At 41.2% G+C, this 19,760-nt stretch overlaps 1 protein-coding gene across 3 annotated transcripts; it reads right to left on the reverse strand.

Annotated features, from left to right (window-relative positions):
* Window positions 1-14,992: 14,992 nt before the first annotated feature.
* Window positions 14,993-17,993, reverse strand: LOC147906076 (uncharacterized). 3 transcript variants are annotated; one of them, XM_087383003.1, is made up of 12 exons: window positions 17,827-17,993; window positions 17,652-17,714; window positions 17,440-17,555; window positions 16,837-16,887; window positions 16,602-16,666; window positions 16,440-16,480; window positions 16,216-16,304; window positions 16,011-16,124; window positions 15,853-15,930; window positions 15,689-15,754; window positions 15,342-15,425; window positions 14,993-15,160 (listed from the first exon to the last, which is right to left on the reverse strand). In XM_087383003.1, the coding sequence occupies exons 3-12, from the start codon at window positions 17,506-17,508 to the stop codon at window positions 15,053-15,055; spliced, it is 765 nt and encodes a 254-aa protein (XP_087239129.1). In that variant the 5' UTR covers window positions 17,509-17,555; window positions 17,652-17,714; window positions 17,827-17,993; the 3' UTR covers window positions 14,993-15,052. The 3 variants fall into 3 exon arrangements, with proteins under 3 accessions (XP_087239129.1, XP_087239121.1, XP_087239114.1); XM_087382995.1 differs by lacking the exon at window positions 17,652-17,714 and having other exon boundaries at window positions 16,620-16,666; XM_087382988.1 differs by lacking the exon at window positions 17,652-17,714.
* Window positions 17,994-19,760: the final 1,767 nt, after the last annotated feature.

Below are 19,760 nucleotides of genomic sequence, written 5' to 3' on the forward strand. Positions count from 1 at the left end.
GTACTATGAATTTATGCATAGATTACCGAGAACTAAATAAATTCACCATAAAAAATAAGTATCCTATGCCTCACATTGATGAGCTCTTTGATCAATTGCAAGGGGCAAAATATTTTACTAAAATTGATTTAAGCTCAGGATATCACCAAGTACGAATTAGGGAAGAGGATGTCCCTAAGGCATCATTTCGTACTGGGTATGGACATTCTCAATTTAAAGTAATGCCATTTGGATTAACAAATGCTCCAGCAACTTTCCTGACACTTATGAATAGTGTCTTAAGGCCATATTTAGGAAAATTTTATGTAGTATTTCTAGATGATATGCTTATATATAGTTAAAAAAAAAGTATTTGGAACATTTGCAAAAAGTGTTCTAGCTACTTAGAGATAATTCACTCATTGCTAAAGAATCCAAATGTGAATTCTTTGCAAAAGAAGTGAAATACTTGGGACATATAATATCCCAAGAAGGGGTTCGTATGGACCCTGAAAAAGTAAGGGCCATATTGGAATGGCCACATCCTACAAATGTTGGGGTAAAGGCCAATGGCCTAGTATATACCCCTTTGTACCATACATACATAATAAGAGCTTACCTTGATCTGGGTGAGTTAGCACCCACAATTTCGGTGTTCTCCCTTTCTTTGTTGCTCTCTGATAAGACCTCCTCTCTATCAACTGGTATTAGAGCTTGGTTGAGTGAAGCCAACAAGGAGACTATAGCATTGCGATGCCAAGAGCCCGAACTTGTTGCGTGGAGTCTCCTATTTCCCGTGGGCTGCCCCTGGGAGCTGTATTTTGACATATACTAGCTCGTTTTTACTATTTCCGCCTTATAAATCAGGTTGCCTCGACTGTTCCGGGGAGAAGGAATATTATCCATCTACGGTAAAAAACGACCTACTGCTCTACAATTCCAGCCACTGGAAGTTGCTTTTTTGGGGCCCGTTTGTGGCGAACTCCAGTTGATTAAAGGCGGCTGGTACATTCAGATTTCACTTGGGTTTATGCCTTCAAATTGATGCATATCAAGCCAAAGGTTGGCTGAAAGTGATTGCTTACAATTGATGCATTTTGAGCCTTTGTTTAGCTAAGAAAGTGAGCATAAATGAGCAGTGTTTTTCTGAAGCTATCTTGTATCCCAGGAAGGGATTATTTTTTTGTGAGTGCAATACTCTTCCCACTAAGGGAATTTTTTGGATAACAATTTTCAGAATTGTTGGGCTATTTCATTGGAGTTTATGCCTCAAATGCTTTAGGAAAAGTTGGTGATTGGCGGTTTGCAATCTTGTGACAGCAGTAAAAAGTGAGTAGGTGGTTGTTTTCAGAAGTGAATATCAGAGAATCCATGAGGAATTGTCTTTTGAGTTGAACTAAGAAGTTTTAGTTTTCTGGACAATCTACAATCTTGTTTTTGAAAGCATTTCAATTCGAGATTTAGAGAAAAAGTTATGATGCCCGGTATGGCCATGATTTACAGTTTTGACAGTTTATGACAACAACTAGAAAAAGTGAGCAAGGGCTTGCTTTCAGCAGTGAATATCCAAAAATCCATAATGAATTTGGACTTTCAGTAAACTAAAAGTTTGTAGATCTATTGGTTGTCTACAACTTTGGTGTTTATAGCAAAGGCAACCGAGTTACGGTTGGGAAGATATTGATAGTTCAAAACAGGCCAAAATTGTTGTAGACTGTTATTACAGCAGTAAAAGTTTGCAGGTGGTGGTTTCCAACAGCAGATATAAATGTAAGGATCTTGGACTTGCTGTAAACTGAGAAGTTGTAGAGTTTTCTACAAGCTACATTTCTTCTATTTACACTTTTTGCATCGGAGCTACCGTGCAAAAGCTATTGGCTAGTTTGGGGATGCCCTGAGGTCACTTACAACAGAACATGTATTTGTGACAGTGACAGTGTGGCTGTTGTCATTGCAGTTGATATTTTTTGGGCTTGAGTTTGGTACATTGGTGTAGTGTATCCTGGTTGTTCTCATCCATTGTGATGGCTTTGGCATCAAAGAATGCATTGTTTAACATTGAGAAGTTGGATTTAGCATGTGTGAACATTGCATATATGGGCATAAAAAATCTTTGGGCAAGAAGAGGCTTGAACCATTAGAGTTGGTTCACAGTGATGTGTGTGGACCTATGCCTACTGTCTCATTGGGTGGTGCTTCTTAATTTGCTACTTTCATTGATGATGCTACACGGAAAGTGTGGGTCTATCCTCTTCGGAAGAAGAGTGATGTCTTTGATGCATTTCAAAAGTCCTTAGCATTTGTTGAAAATCAGTCAGGCAAGAAGCTCAAATGCTTGCGCACTGATAATGGAGGAAAGTATACCTCTCATGCATTTAAGAATTTTTGTGAGCTACGTGGCATCAAGTGAGAGTTGACTACTCCTAAGAATCCTTCTCAGAATGGGGTTGCTAAGAAGATGAATAGAACTATTCAAGAAAGGAATATAAGCATGCTTTCTAATGCCGGTCTACCTCATGGCTTTTGGGCTGAGTCTATCAAGACAACAGTACATCTTATCAATAGATTGCCTAGCAAGGCACTAGATGGGAAAGTGCCAGAAGAGGTTTGGTCAGGCAAGCCACCATCTTATGGGCATCTTCGTGTATTTGGTTGTGAAGCTTATGTTCATATCCCTAAGGAAAAATGTAGCAAGCTTGATCCAAAGTCAAGGAAGTGCATTTTTCTTGGATATGGTGATTTAGGCAAGATAGGATACCGATTGTGGGATCCAGAGGCCAAGAAGATAGTACGCAGCCATGATATTATCTTTAATGAGGACAAGATGCACAAGAAGCTAGAAAAGACTGTTGAGATACGCAGAGTGGTGTTTGAAGAGGATGGACAACCACCATATGAGAGGCATGCACAACCTGTTCCACATGATGCAGGGCATGGACAACCCATAGATTGTGAGGTGGGAGAGCCACATCTAGGTGGACAGCCTTAAGTTATGCAGGAAAATCAGTTGGGACAGCAAGATGCTCATGGTGAGCAAGTATTGAGATGTTCCACTAGAGTCTCATGACCTCCACAGAGATATGCTCCATCTCTGGATTATGTCCTATTGATAGATTGTGGTGAGCCTTCATGCTTTGAGAATGCTATGTCTAGGAATGATAGGCATAAGTGGGAGAAGGCTATGTAGTTAGAGATGGATTCTTTGATGAAGAATGCTACTTGGAATTTGGTTTATCTACCCAAAGGAAAGCATGCATTGCCATGGAAATGGTTTACAAGCTGAAGATGTCTCCAGCAGATGCATTGCCTAAGCATAAGGCAAGGTTGGTAGCCAAGGGTTTTAAGCAAGAGAAGGGTATTGACTTTGATGAGATCTTTTCCCCAGTGGTGAAGATGACTACCCTTTGTATAGTGCTTGCATTGGTTGCCAGACAGGACATGGAGATTGTCCAAATGGATGTAAACATAGCTTTTCTACATGGAGATCTTCATGAGAACATCTATATGCAGCAGCCAGAGGGGTTTGTTGTGCACGGCAAAGAACGGATGGTATGCAAGCTTCAGAAAAGTCTTTATGGATTGAAGCAGGCTCCTAGGGAGTGGTACCATAAGTTTGATGCATTTATGCGATCCCTGAGAGTGCTCTCAATGGAAGCAAGAATGGAAGAGGGAGAGAGAGAAACAGAGAGCCACACAAGTTTTGGTGGGTGTAGAACACCCTAATCTTCTTTTTCATTCATTTATATATGTGTTTGAGTATTGTACATAACCGGGGTAAAGGCACAATGACCTTTAACCCCCATAACCTCCCACTTAAAGGACAATGTGCCTTTAAGGGAGAACAACCAGTGAGCATACTATCCAATGCCCATCAATACATGACAATACTCAAACCGTTGACTAGGTAGACTCTTCGTCAGCATATCTGAAGGGTTATCATCTGTATGAACCTTGACAAGCTCTATGCGCTTGTCCTCAAGTACCTCCCTGATGAAATGGTACCTGGCCTCAATGTGTTTGGTCTTTGCATGAAAGACCGGATTCCGTGCTAACTGAATAGCACTCATGGAATCACTATGCAATGTCGGTACACCTGTATGAATCCCCAAATCTCCCACTTGCCGATCAAGCCATATAGCCTCCTTGCAACCCTCTGTGGCTGCAACATACTCAGCCTCTGTGGTAGACAAAGCAACACACTTCTGTGTGCAAGACATCCATGACACTGCACCACCTGCAAAGGTGAACACATAACCAGAAGTGGATCTCCTACTATCCACATGCCCTGCATAGTCTGAATCTGTGTACCCAAGTACACGCATGTCTCCTCTACCAAAGCAGATGCACATCTCCTTGGTACCCTTCATGTACCTCATGATACACTTAACTACCTCCCAATGCCTCTTTCCTAGATTAGCCATATATCGGCTAACAACTCCCACTGCAAATGCAATGTCTGGTCTAGTAGCTATCATAGCATACATAAGACTCCCAATTGCTGATGCATAAGGAACCTTGGTCATCATGGCCCTTTCCTCATCTGATTTGGGACTATCTGTATGACTCAGTTTCACATATGGGGCAATGGAGTACTCACTGCCTTCCCCCCCTCCATATTGAAACGCTGCAATACTTTTGTAACATACTCTTTTTGTGAAAGCCAAAGGAGTTTCCTACTCCGATCACGCATGATGCGCATACCAAGAATATGACCTGCAAGTCCCAAATCCTTCATATCAAAGGCCTCATGCAACTTGGCCTTTAATGCATCTAGCTCATAAGTATTCTTGCTAGCCAATAGCATATCATCCACGTTTAGTGCCACTTCATTTTGTGGACCCATTTACATGGCAATGCTTTCTTTCCATGTGGCAAAGAAACCAAGTCCCAAGTCTTATTCTTCATAAGTGAACTCATCTCTGATTGCATATAGCATACTCCCACTTGCATTGATCCTCATGCATCATAGCCTCTCTGTAGCAAGAAGGCTCCCCACAATCAGTAAGCATCACATAGTCTACCCTTGGAACAAACCTATCAGGCGGTCTAGACACTCTAGATGATCTTCTCAAGGGCATTTCAGCTTGCTATCCCACCTACATATCAGCCACATTTGGCTCATCATTTCCACCAATAGATGATCCATCATCTACCCTTGATTGTATACTTGTGGGAGTACTTGGTGGTACCATTTCTTGCACATTTGGTGCATGGACAGCTTGTTGTCTATCAACATATGCAGGTGGATTCACATCCTTGAAAGTGATTCTCCTCATTTCCACATCCCTCATGGGTGCCTTATGCATCTTCTTCTCATTCAAGACTACATCATGGCTGCGTATGATCTTCTTTGCTTCTGGATCCCAGAGACGATAGCCCATCTCTCCACTTTCACCATAACCCAGAAAGATGCATTTCCTAGACTTAGGATCTAGCTTCTTTCGAAGCTCTTTTGGCACATGTGCATATGCCTCACACCCAAATATATGCAAATGAGAGTAAGAGGGCTTCTTGCCACTCCATGCCTCTTCAGGAATACCACCATCCAAACTCTTACTAGGTGATCTATTGATCACATGCACTGCAGTCTTCATTGCCTCAGCCCAAAAACCACCAGAAAGACTTGCATTGGAAAGCATGCATTGCAACCTTTCTTGAATGGTACGGTTCATTTTTTCTGCAACTGGATTTTGCTTTGGATGTGAGCTCCCTCTTAATCCCACATGTATCACAAAAATGCTGAAAGTCATGAGAGATATACTCTCCACCATTGTCAGTCCGTAGGCATTTAAGCGTTCTACCTGGCTGATTCTCAACCAAGGCCAGCCATTTCTGAAATACCTGGAACACATCACTCTTCTGAGCTATAGCATAAGCCCACACTTTCCTAGTTGCATCATCAATGAATGTCACATAGTATTCAGCCCCGCCTAATTACCGTGTAGGCATGGGACACATATGTCTGAATGCACCAAATCAAGCTTTTCAAACTCTTTCTTTCCCTTTCTTTTATGGGATGATTTAGTCTGCTTCCCATAGAGACAGTACTCACAAAATTCAAAATCAGAGAAACTCAAATGCGATACATAACCCAAATGGCATAAGAGTTTCATTCCATTTTGGCTCATGTGCCCCAACCTGCAATGCCACAAAGAAGTGCTTGGCTACTCGGTTATTGCAACAACATGATCAAATACCCTTGATACATGTAAGGGATACAAAGTCCCACACTTGGCACCCCTGGCCAAAAGCATAGAGCCCTTCTGAATTTTCCAACTCTGAAAGCCAAAAGTGGTGCGAAAACCAGCATCATCTAGCTAACCCACTGAAATAAGACTCTTGGTCAACTTAGGCACATGTCTCACATGTTTCAAAATAAATGCAGACCCATTTGCAAAAGAAAACTTTATGTCACCTACTCCCACTATGTCACATGCATAGTCATTTCCAAGATGCACACAACCTGTCTTTCCACTGTCATAAGTGAAGAACCATTCCCTATGGGGAGTAACATGGAATGAAGCACCAGAATCCAAAATCCAATCCTGGGAATCTGCATAATCTGACGTGGTAAGCAACTCTGCAGATAAACTAGACATGAAGAGAACGTCATTGTCACTATCATGTGTGTGCATTGATCTCCTCGATCTTTACTTTTCCTTTGTCCTCCCTTGGACTCTCTTCCTTTTGATTTGCACCCCGATTTGCATTCTTTTTCTTATCCTTTTGCTCTCTTTTCAGCTTGTAGCAATCCTTTTTCATATGGCCCTTCTTGCCACAGTGGTAACACTCAATGTTCCGTGCCCTAAATTTGCTACGAGACTTCCCTCTTTCTCGAGACTTCCCCCTAAACTGTGATATGCCCCTTTGCACACTTAAGGCTGCATCCTGCTTGTTGCCATCCATAGACTTCTGTCTAATCTCCTCGGCCAACAAGCTACCCACAACATCATCAAATTTTAGTACTCCACCAGGTGCGGAGTTACTGATAGCTATACGGAAGGTATCCCACGAGGATGGCAATGAACATAAGAGAAATATTGCCTTAGTCTCTGCATCAAAATTCATCTTTTGAGCCTGAAGCTGGCTGAAAATAATATTGAATTCATTCAAGTGAGAAGCAATGGAGACCCCTTCCTTCATCTGCAGCTCAAACAACCTCTTCACGAGGTAAACTTTATTAGAGGCAGTTTCCTTTTCATAAGTGGCACACAGTTTCTTCCACAAATCTTCCGTAGTCTGCGCATTTACTACTGTGAAATAAACTGACTCTGCAAGATGAAGTCTAATAGTAGATTTTGCTAATGCATCCAACTCATTCCAATCATCCTCAGACATATTTGCACGCTTAGCTTCAATCCCTGTCAAGGGTTTAATCTGCTTCTTTTGAATAAGCACGCCCCTTATTTGTTCTTTCCACAAAGAAAAGTTTGTCCCATCAAAATTTTTAATGCTAAAGTCCTCCTTTTCAGACATGGAAGAGGATGCCATGATGCAAATGAAGCAAAAAACCCAAATGCTAGTGCCTACAAGAGAGAATCACATCAAATACCATGTACACCCAAATGTGTATGCCACAATAGAGTGAAATATCACCAAAACTCATGTCTCAAAGCATCTGACTCATGTGCATATACTATGCATCCATATGAGCAAATCTGGCCCAAAAGAAAATGCCAACTACAATGGCAATCCAAAATGCCAATAAGTGCCAAATGACTCAAGCATAAACACCGTCCACTGGCATATGAATTAATAATATCTCATCCAAGAGAGCATAGCACTATCAGTGCATCACTTGCAATGTGTCAAAGCTGTCCCTCAGCATAAAATAGCATCCATGTGCAAAGCGTCCATAAAAATAGCATCCCACAAGGCAATTTGGGCCTATCAGCGCATCCAATAAGGAACGCAATGCATCCAAATGGCCTATAAATCATCCACTGCAACCCCACTGCAACCCAATGCACACCACAAATGAGCGCACACTGCTCATGCAACCAGAGTGATTTGCATCAGGTATGCTGAAGAAATCATAGTCCACGGTAATGACCGCTACTGAAAATAGAACCTGAGATGCCTCAAAACATGGGCGCCATTGCATAATCGGACTTAGCAAGAAAATATGCAAATATCTCTCTTCTACCGAAACTCCAAAATCCCAACCGATGAGTGAGAAATGGGAGTCAACACTTATCCACTGCCATGTGGCATAAATATAAGGTTTCAAAACTTTAGAATGAAAAATGCATAACAGAGAGACAAAATCGAATACACAGAGATCTATAACTCTGAAAATCCTACACTGAATCATGTAAGAACTGACAGGTAGGGGTTTTTGGGCGTCTGGAACGCAATGGGACAGACGGTTTTGAAAACCGTGGTCTCAATCACTGGGTCCAACACACGGACTGAAAAACGTTTTTGGAAACAGAGTTGTTTGTAAACTCCACCGGAGTGCGAATGATGAGTAACATAGAAGTTTTAGGACCTCTTGAGTCCACCGGAACTGAGAGATCTGCAAATGGGTACTCCAAACTTGAGTTCCAACACCCAGGCAGAAAAACGCAGAAACTAACACAGTGAGTCAGATTTCCAATGAAATGATCCCAGATTCAAGAATGAAGGTGTTTCCAAGCTCCTGAAGTGAAGTGGACACCAAAAGCAAGCAATAGTTGCCTCTACAAGTCAATACGGAGTCTTTGTCATGGAACGGAACAGGGAAAAGCTCAAAAAACGACTTTTTCTTTGAAAACACTTAACAAGCTCTCAAAACCACTTTGCAAAGCCAAAGTGACTTTTCCAAAGGTTCCTCCAAGGTCTCTGCACACTCGGATGCAAGTAAAGTCACCCACAAAGCTTCCCACAGAGCTTCTCCTTCCTCCCACAGAGCTGCTGAGCTTCAAGCATTCACGCACGCTCAGCTAGAACACCCGGGCTCTGATACTAGTTGAGAGTGCTCTCAACGGAAGCAAGAACGGAAGAGGGAGAGAGAGAAACAGAGAGCCACACAAGTTTTGGTGGGTACAAAACACCCTAATCTTCTTTTTCATTCATTTATATATGTGTTTGAGTATTGTACATAACCGAGGTAAAGGCACAGTGACCTTTAACCCCCACAATCCCAAGGGTACACACGGAGTGAGACAGATCATTGCCTCTAAGAATTGCAGGAGAGGTTCTAGTTTTGCACTGTGATAGTCAAAGTGCCATCCATTTGGCACGGAATCTTGTCTTCCATGCGAAGACAAAGCATATTGATGTGAAGTATCACTTCATTAGAGAGGTGATTGAGGACAAGCGCATCTAGCTTGTCAAGGTTCACACAGATGAGAACCTTGTAGATCTGCTTACAAAGAGTCTTTCCTCAGAGTGGTTTGCACATTACAGAGTATTGATGGGTGTCGGATGACATTAGGATGCCCATCTTCTCCCTTAAAGGCGCATTAGCCTTTAAGTGGGAGGTTGTTGGGGTAAAGGCCAATGGCCTAGTATATACCCCTTTGTACCATACATACATAATAAGAGCTTACCTTGATCTGGGTGAGTTAGCACCCACAATTTCGGTGTTCTCCCTTTCTTTGTTGCTTTCTGATAAGACCTCCTCTCCATCAACAAACTTAGAAGAATTACAGATATTCTAAGGTTTGTCTAGATCCTATACGAGATTCGACCAGCTTAAGGGGAAGGGAAGCACCTGCATATGGGATGAACCCCAAAAGAGCAATTTTGAAAAATTAAAAGTAGCTATAGCAACAGCTCATGTCTTAAAGGTAGTGGATCCCAATGAACCATTTGTGGTTGAGACAAATACCAGTGATTTTGCTGTTGGGGCGCTACTTCTACAAAAGGCTCGGCCAGTAGCTTTTGAAAGCAAAAAGTTAGATCGTGCCCAACGAAATAACTTGACATATGAGAAGGAATTGTATGCTATAGTTTATGATTTGAAGAAGTGGAGGCACTATTTTTATGGTGCCAAATTCGAGATCATCTTTGATCAAGAGAGCATTAAGTGGATTTGCAATCAGCCAGAGCTTAAAGGTAGAAAAGCTAGATGGGCTAAATTACTACAAGAGTTTGATAAACAATTGACATATCAGAAACAGAAGTTTAATGTGGTAGTAGACTCTCTTAACCGAATGCCAATTGTTAATGAATTGAGTTTTACTCAATTTCAGAATGATTTCCTAGAGTCTTTAAAGGGGAAATGTGAGTTTGACCCTCACTTCTGTGAAATATGGAAAGCAATTAGAAATAGGGATCCAACTAATCGAGAGGCTTTCACTGAGGGAGTTGCCTGGAAATGGTGACACACCACAGGTTGGTGATAAAGGACTCAAGTGGAAAAAATATACTATTGAGAATGGTTACCTACTCTACAAGAGTATGTGTCCCGGATAATAATGACATTAAGCGCCAAATTCTTTTTGAATGTCATGATAGTCCGAGTGTTGGACACTTGGGAATTCAGAAGACGTATGCACTTCTGAAAAGGCAATTCTTTTGGCTTGGAATAGGTAAGGACATCCAAGATTATGTATTGAAGTGCCAAAAATGCTAGGTCAATAAAGCTGAATGCCTTAAGGTAGGAGGTCTCCTACACCCATTGGAGATTCCATCTGGGAAATGGGAAAGCATCTCCATGGATTTTATTATGGGATTACCTAGGACACAGAGGGGGCACAACTTTGTATGGGTAATTGTTGATCGATTGATCAAGATGGCTTATTTTATTCCTGTCAATGAAGATGTTAAAACCCCAGAATTAGCTAGGCTGTTTGTGGAGCATATTTATAGATTGTATGGGCTAAGTTGGTATTGTTAGTGACCAGGATAGCAAATTTAACAGCCATTTTTTGAGGGCTATGTTTTTGAGGTTAGAAACTTCATTGAATATGAGCACCGCAGATCATCCATAGAATGATGGTCAAACTGAAAGGGTCAATCAGATCATTGAAGATATGCTTTGAGCATATGTAAGTAAATGGCAAACTAATTGGGAATGATATTTTCCCATATTAGAATTTGCATATAACAGTGCCAAACATTCAGCTACATATTTTAGTCCATTCATGATGATGTATGGATTTCAACTAAGAGCCCCAATGGCAGTGGGACTTGAAAAAGAGAAGGTTCAAGCGGCCAAAGACTTTCTTGAAGATATGAATCAAATGCTTAAGCTAGCTAAAGATAGCATAGGAAGAGCTCCGGATAGAGCATGAAGTTATGCAAACCCCCACTGTAGAAGGTTGGAGTTTGAAATAAATGAGAAAGTCTATCTCAAGGTACCTGAATCTTCAAAATCTTTAAAGAGAGGTAAATGTCCGAAGTTGTCTCCTAGGTATTGTGGACCACTCACAATACTTAAGAGAATTGGAGAACTTGCTTACAAATTAGCCGTACTTGAGGGATGTAGAGTACATCCAATTTTTCATGTTAGTAGGCTAAAAAGAAAATTAGGAGATGATGATAATCTCATTAGAAATGAAGTCCTAGTTTAACTCATTGAAATTTCATCTTTACCACACGAACGAGAAAGAATTTTAGATAGGCAAGGAAAAAGAACACGACATACAATATGGCAAGAATGTCTGGTTAAGTGGAAAGATAGGCATGAAGAGAGTTCAACATGAGAAAGGGTAAACAATCTCCAAAGGAGGTTTCCCAATTTTTTTTTCAAGGACGTAAACCATTCTTAAGGGGAAGGGAATGTTACGTTAGCCATAATCATGAAAGTATGAGGATTGGTTATGGTGAAGTGGGAAACCAGAGGGCTCGGCAGCACTTGCAATAGAATGGAGTGCAATGTGAAGGTCCAAAGGAAGGCATAGAATTACTAAGGTCCATTATGGACACATGGCACTCAAGTAGGTTACAAGTGGCAAGTGCTGGGCTTGGTGGGAGGATTCCGGAGGGAGCATGAGAAAAGTCGAGAAAAGAGACAGGCTCATAATGAAGGGATCCGTTTGGCAGGGTGGTGATGGGATATCTCAAGGTGTATGCCTCAGGCACACCTTATGTTTCTATGTGTGAGTGCTAGAGGCACAGTTAGGTGCCCACAAGCACAGTTAGGTGGTGGAGAGCCACATAGGATGATTGAGAGAATCTAGGAGTAGATTGAGGAGATGATTGTGGAGCTCTGAAGTCATCAGTGATGTCAGTGAGCATGTATGAGGTGCCTACTTAAGGACCTCACTCTTCTTCATTCCAAAAAGCAAGTAATGCAAGTATTCTGAGTTTGTGTCCACTCTTTCCTTTCCTTTCAGCTTACCAACATGGTATCAGAGCCCTTTGATCCCCCTTGAGCCCATTTCTGCCACATCATCATCTTCTTCTTCATCTTCTTCTTCACCATCTCTCCCTCTTCTTCCCAAAGTTTGCTTAAGCTTGTTCTCCTCTGGTTCTCAGCCATTTCCCACGTCCTTCCTGCTGGAGATCCATCTTGAAGGGGCGAATCCCTGGCTGAGAGGAATCAAAGAAAACTGCGCCCGTTTCATCGCCATTACACGATTTCCGTCGACTCTTCCTTCTGTGTTTTCTCTAAGCACACCTTATCTTCCTCTAATTACTTTCAGGGGTAGATTCTCCATGCCTTGGGCTATCCTGTGCTGAAATCTGAGCAGCAATGGTTGCTTATTCAAGCTGAAAACAGAGAAAAACTAGTCGACATTGGAAAGGCAAGCTATGGAGTTTTGACGCCTTTTTGCGCCTCTTCTTCCCAGAGGATCTTCTGTAGTATAACAGCTCTCTTTTGCCTTAAAAACCCCCTTTTCCTTTGCTTTGAAGAGTAAGCTACAAGCCCTCCAAGTTCAGCCTTTTGGTTTTGACAGTTTTGGACAAGTTTTTGAAGATGATGCTACATAAAATGCTACTCTAGCATTTCTGGTTTTTTGAATCTTTCAATAACTTCAGTACAAGTGTGGCTTCAGTTTTGTTTTGAATTGCTAGACCTGGTTTTGATTCGAAAGTATTCATTTTAGCCACCTCTATGAAGCATGTAAGAAGAAGCATCATTGTTTGAAATTTGGTCACAAGACTTTGCTACATTAAATGCTTATATTTTGAAGCATTTCAGTTGTTATTCTAAGCCCTATAAGAGAGAAGACACTGCCCAATACCTGGGTTAGACCCTCTCATGGCTTGCTTATGCAAAATATGTGAAAAGCCAAAACATAAAGCAATGTCTTGTTATGCTACAAAGGATGAAAATGTCAACCTGACTTCCTTGTTGAAGATTGCCAAAACAATGGTTGCCAAAAAGGAAGCAACTACAAAGCCAGAGATCTACCCTCTCATGGCACTTTTATTTGACTCCAAGTACAAGAAAAAGATGAAGGTCAGATACCTAAGATATGCTTCTCTACACAACTATGGAGATGACAAGATAACTCTTGAAGGATATGATTTCCAGATCCACTTGTTCTATCATAGTACCATCTTATAAGGCACTAGACACTGCCCATGTGGTAAGACCTTGCCTTGACATGGATATTTTGCCTCCACAAGATGAGGCATCCCATGAAGATTATGCATTTTAAATCATCTCTATGTATGCTCCAGATCTCTCTTTATGTCAAGGTACTCAGCCTGGATAGTCCTCCAAAATGAATGAAATAAACTATTGTGTTTTGTGTGTTTTGTAAACACCTTTGGTCACCTTATGATGTAGGCCATGTGTATATTTTGCTCCATGGTACCTCCTGTAGACATTGTGTGCATGTACATGCAGGGGAGATAACCATTGGAAGGTCTTTTTGTATCCCTTTTGTTTACCTTACACCCAAGGGAACCCTTGCTAGCATGAGAACCTAGCCATAGATTTATCCTTGACCACCATGAGATGGCATGAGAAACTATGAGACTAGATGTATCCTTGACATAGCCTGAGGCATTCCCTTGAGGGGGGGTTTGATGGGATATCTCAAGGTGTATGCCTCAGGCACACCTTATGTTTCTATGTGTGAGTGCTAGAGGCACAGTTAGGTGCCCACAAGCACAGTTAGGTGGTATCACTTGTACGCTCAGTGAAGTTAGCCAAAGATGTGCTGTCCTATTACCAACCACGGGACGCCACCTATTCTCGCCTATGTTAATAAGTTCACCTCGGGTTCCACTTGTGTTGGCTTGACCCAAGGGCCAACATGAATCTCTCAAAGAACCTCAATAAGAACTTAAGGAGGAGAGGAAAGGAGGCAACACTCAAATCTGACAGAATCTATAGCTTCCTGAACCAAGGTGAAGGTAGAAGATGTCCCAAAAGGAGGGCTTGTGCCTTACATGGAGCAAGGGCTTACATCTTGACGAAGCCAAGGGCTTACACACTCTCACAATGGATAAGCATGATTGACTCCAATACCATGGAGGAGAAGCAAGAGAGAGTGAAGTGCACAAGATAGGTAACTATGCACTATGCACAATACACTACATTGTGTAGATTATAGACACGAATATACACATGAATTAGGATTTGACCATATGCCCTTATGTCTATGGTGCAATTCACATCATCCTTAATAGTCTCCTAGCATGATGGAGCATAACCTATAAAAAGAGGACAGGCATGGAGTACTTAGCAATAGATGAGTTGAGAGTGTGTGAGGCAATTTTAAATGAGTGTGAGAGGGCTAGTTTAAAACTCCCGTGGGTAATGGCGAGACAAGCTAATAGCACTGCATGTGGTTATTAGTGTGATAGGCTAAGAACTAAGTTCATGAACACTTCTTACAATAGCATGATCTCAACTTGATTGCAATGAGTCCACTCCATTTTAAGAGCCGACCTTGTTAATGTATCAAGGAAACCAAGGGGAAAGGGGGGGCTTGGAAGGGCAAAAAATGTCACAAAATTCTCTATAAAGACACTTGTAAGATACTTGAAGAACAGGCACAATTTTGATGCCAATTGTGTGTTGGTTTGAGAGCTTGATACAATTAATACAAAAAATTTCAAATTCACAATGATATATTTCTTGAGGCATAAACCTAATACTTGTCTCTGAGTAGATGTAATGTCAATTTCATATAACGGCCTCAGATACGTTGTTCAAAGTGCTGAAGAATTCAAGCAATCACTGCTAAACTTTGAGGCACTGCAACAAAAACCTTTGGCACTGGATACGGCCTTTCAAAGCAAGAGCCAAAACGTCTAGTTCTTCAACAAACCACAGCTCTTTCACGAGTGCCTGTTCATCCATGTAAAAGATGAGCAACCTCAGTTTAAAGGAAAAGGAAAGACATTATCTACTTTGTAGAGAAAATGGTTTAAGAAGCACGTAAGCTCCACTTCAGATGAAAAATCAGGATTAATACGAAAAAAGTAATCTCATGGCAGCAATATTTGAATTCAAGCCAGAGATGATATACTTTATAATTTTGCAACCCTTTATTCAGCTCTGCCACCAACCATTCAAATACATTGTCTGTATTGTTTGCACTGTCTGCCAAAACCTGCAGGAAAAAAAGTTGAACATCTCAATCCAGAACTTGCAATTCTCCCTTCCATAGAAATTCCCTTGAAAAGAGAAATAATAGAGAAGGTTGTTCAAAGTAAGACAAAAGAACATCAAGATCACAAAACAAAAAATACTTGTAAGAAAAGCAACACTTGTGAAGACAAAAGAACATCAAGATCACAAAACGAAAAATTCTTGTAAGCAAAGCAACACTTGTGCAAACATATGCTTTGGTTCCAAGAAGGAAAAATTACAGACCTTTCCAGCTGCTTCTGGAGGTCCCAAAAGTCTGGCAAAAGATGTGTGCAACATCACCTCATTATACTGTGTAAGCCGCAGGCATTGTCAGAGACCAGCACCAAAATTTATATTTCATCATAATGCTAGCACAAATGTCAAACTGATTGAATAGCCGATCTTACTAATTGCTTTGCAGGTGACCGAGGGAGAGACTTTTTTAATTCTCGTCTAATCACAGCCGGGTCTGTGCCATTGACAACCTGCATTATGATATTTACAAAAATAAATACAGTAAAAGAAAAAACAAAATGTACTGAGGAAGATAAAAGTTCAATCCTACCTGCCAGCAACCAAGCAGCACACCAGTTGATGTCAAGAGCACTCTCTCCAGAACAATGGACAGCTTACAGCATCGTTTTGCTACATTCTCTACCTGTCTTGCTTCTGCATCGATCTATATCAGATACTATTCAATAAATGTGAAAACGAAATTGCTCTCCTACTCACACACACAAGAAACTTCAAAGATATATTGCTTATATTACCTCAGCTGGAGTTGCCACAACAGGACCTAAATGGTGGGAAGCATGAAACAGGCTGAAGTGATATAAATTTGGATCTTGAAACCAAACTCCTGCACAAATGACCCCATAGCCTGAGTGCTCCAGTATTTCCATTTTCAATTTATCCTGATCTATTGCCACACACGCATGTATCCAAAGAAATAGGATCCCAGACCACTTAATGAGACATTATTGGCATTCCTCACCTCTGGGAAAATAAGGGGCAAGAATCCTCTTTACAATAACCCTGCCTTATTCACAGAAGTAATTAAACTCAGTATCTTTTGCAGCACAAGGCAAGATATTGTCTCGACAATAATCTTTTTACTCATAAGTATCTTAGTTTTTGGTCTTTTCAAGAGACGTACGAAATGGGCTTGGCATACTCAGGTTCAAGGTATAGCACAGTAGCTCGAACTGCAGGATCTGCAGGCTGTAGAGTGAATTTGAATCAGGGACTCAATCGCAAGTTGCATAACTAACATTACAGTTAATCAAAAAAAAAGTAAAGCATGACAGTTTTGTGGATGCTAAGCATAACCTATCCTTTTTCTCTTTAATATATTTCCAAGCTTTCACAATGAAAACTTGGTAGTTTTGTACCTTCAGAATAGGTTGCACATTCCCGTCCTCAAAAGAAAAGATATCAGAAAGCTGCAGAAAAGATATTAGAAAGCTGTAAACTTTTAACGTGTAGCCCCCCAGGCCCCCCAAAAATACAAATGCAAAATTACGAACACATACAGAAGATTTAGCACAAAATTTTCAACATTAGACATACAGAATTCACCCTGTAACCATCATTTATTTCTGGGACAGGGTGAGGACAAGCTTGCCACGCTAATGTATGGATAGGTAGCAGTTTCGTTCGCTAAGTCTCTGATCATCACTCATCAGTCAAAAAATAGGAATCCTAAACCTAAAACCAATTGCTGAAGGTTGAGTATTCGTGGAATTAACTCTGTTTATCGTTTGTTCCTTTTAAGTAGTTATAGCTGCGACACACAACGCTTGGTTTACTCTTTTTCAAAATTTCTTTTCTTTTTTTTCTCTTGCAACTGACTGCGTTCGACTGTCACCCCTGAACATGCATGCGCACAACGAGGTCACATTAAGAAAGCAGGATACGAAATATGAGTCCGAAGTAACACCCGGCTAAGTTGACTTGTACTGTCATTTGACCGCCACCAAGATCAATATACGTACATTTAGTGATTGTGAAGTGGTGCCTCGAGACAAAAATTTTGCTCCGTGCTTCTCCAAATCAGTTGCCATAATTGCATACAACTCTGTTCTCTTCCTAGCAAAGTCATTGTGTTGAGCTGTGGCAATTCAAAAGCTAAGTCAAACCAGAGCCACACCACAACGATGCCTACAAAAGCACATACACAAAAAGAAACTAGACATCGAACTCTCACATCTTTACTCGGGATGTGTAAAGCCGGAGGCACATGTGAGTTATGCAAAACCCAAAACTCCGACTTTCGCAAAATATATCGAGGAAGGGCAAACAAATCAACAGAGAAGTTCAAAAACGGAATGCGAAAACCCAAAACTTGCAGACCGATTGAATTGAGGAGAAAGGAAAGGTACCCAAATGATGTGATGCGGTGGAAGGATCATGGATAGTGAGGGGAAGCATGAAGATGGAGAGGAAGACGAGCAAGCTGCAAACAAAGACCGCCAAAGGAAATGCAATCGCAGGATTGCATCCAAATTTAGACTTCATCATTTTCGAGAAATGCATTTCTTGTCAAATAGAGTGAGCTTTTTTCTCGTCACTATTTATAGGCGCCTACTCGGCTTGGCCTGGAGGGGTGTGCCCTCAACCTCGCCTCCACTTGGGACTTGCCCTGTTGGCCTCCACTTGGCACTTGGTGATTGCCCGCGCACTACCAGTACACCCTCGTCATCTTGCCCATCCAACACCCCCCCGCCCATTCCCTCTTCATCCTCTCGTCGTCGTCGGGCCTCGATGCCACCCATAGGACAACGTTTCCCTCTGCAAGCTCTTCAATTTTCGTTCTTCGAGCCTGTTTGGTGTGTAAACGATCACCGCCCACACCTTCTCTCTCTCGCATGGCTACCCGCCCTTACGATCTTTCTTGGTCACGCATGGAAAGCCCTCTTTGGCACTCACATTCCCCCTCAGTTACATGCACCCAAGACTAGAGTGGGAATCTAGAAGATTTTGACCACATAGTCCTTATATGAGAGCAACAACCATGGCCTTAACTAAGTGTTTGCATATAACTTACATAGTTGTAGATATAAAGTCCTACTTTTGGCAAGTGCATGTTTTTCTTCAAAATTTCAAGTTTTGGGGCTAAAATGTAACTCAAACAAAATATTTTGCAAGTTTCAAGAATTTCAAGAATGAAGCTCTCGAGTAAATTTGAAAACTTGAGCAAAATTGCATCATAAGTCATTGTGTGAGAGCAATAACCACGAGTCGCAGAGAACTTTTTCGTTTATAGATACAAATCCCTACGACTTTTGCACTTGCATGTTTTTCTTAGAAATTTTCAAGCTTTTGGGTTAAAACATAACTCAAACAAAAAAAGATTTGCAAGCTTCAAAGCTTGCCGACTTTTTATGAACACTGCCTAGCCTTCATCACCTAACCTCGCCATGCCGTAGACGATGCCATTTTAAATGCAAACGATGAGTTGATGCTAAGTTCATTGTACACCTTTCCAAAGCAATGTTCAGTACCCATCCAAACCCAATCTTTGGCCCTCAGTATGAGTCTTTGGAACCCATGCTTATACATGGATCAAGAGAAGTGACCCAACCGAGCTTGTATGGCAAGCACCAATGTTGTGGAAGGCTAGCCAACAAACCCACTAATGACAATAGCAATCTACTTTTACAAGCAAGAGATCGATTCTATGTCATAGCTAGAGATAGAATTGTTCAATGCATCTAAGGCTATTATGGGGATTATGGTCATCTGATGCAATGAGTACATTCTATAAAGGAAAATTACCCAGACTATTATATCAAGCAGCAGAGGAGAACAACAACATTCTTCAAATAGGAGGCTCATTTCTACAAGGAGGTAGCATGCTTAATGCTACAAGGGTGCTATGAGGGAGGAAGCTACCGAAGTTAAGGCATATGTCCTAGATACATTGTACTATGATGAAAGGATTTTTGTAAAGGATTGCATTCAGAACTAGCAGAACGAACATGTCACCAACATGATTTTGCATTTCTCAAGTTAGCAAGGAAGTACAAACATGAGTTTGCATTTCTCAAGTTACCAAAGAAGTGTAACCAATCATAGTAGGACTCAAAATGTTGAAATAGAGCTACAAAGGAGCTCATCATCAGGCTCCAAAAGTCACAAAGATATTGTAAGGTAGCCACAACAATGATGGCAATTGACAGGAAGCAAGTGGCTACACTCAAAACTGAAGTATAGTAGAAGAAAGTTATTGGAGCTTGTTTGAAAATCCAATTTAATGCAACCATAGAAAGAAGGTATTCCCCTCAAAAGTAGCTCAAGAGAAGGCCAAAAGAGA

The sequence above is a fragment of the Dipteris shenzhenensis genome, chromosome 1, assembly GCF_047967505.1.
Source record: "Dipteris shenzhenensis isolate YYH24624 ecotype China chromosome 1, Dip_SZ_1.0, whole genome shotgun sequence".
Classification (NCBI taxonomy): domain Eukaryota; kingdom Viridiplantae; phylum Streptophyta; class Polypodiopsida; order Gleicheniales; family Dipteridaceae; genus Dipteris; species Dipteris shenzhenensis.

Bases quoted from the DNA above. Each gene is read 5' to 3' on its own strand.
- LOC147906076 (XM_087382988.1), bottom strand. From the start codon at position 17,980: ATGCATTTCTCGAAAATGATGAAGTCTAAATTTGGATGCAATCCTGCG. The intron at 15,931-16,010 runs GTAGGATTGAAC...ATCATAATGCAG, and splicing joins TGCTGCTTGGTTGCTGGCAG to GTTGTCAATGGCACAGACCC. The intron at 15,755-15,852 runs GTAAGATCGGCT...CGGCTTACACAG, and splicing joins GGTCACCTGCAAAGCAATTA to TATAATGAGGTGATGTTGCA.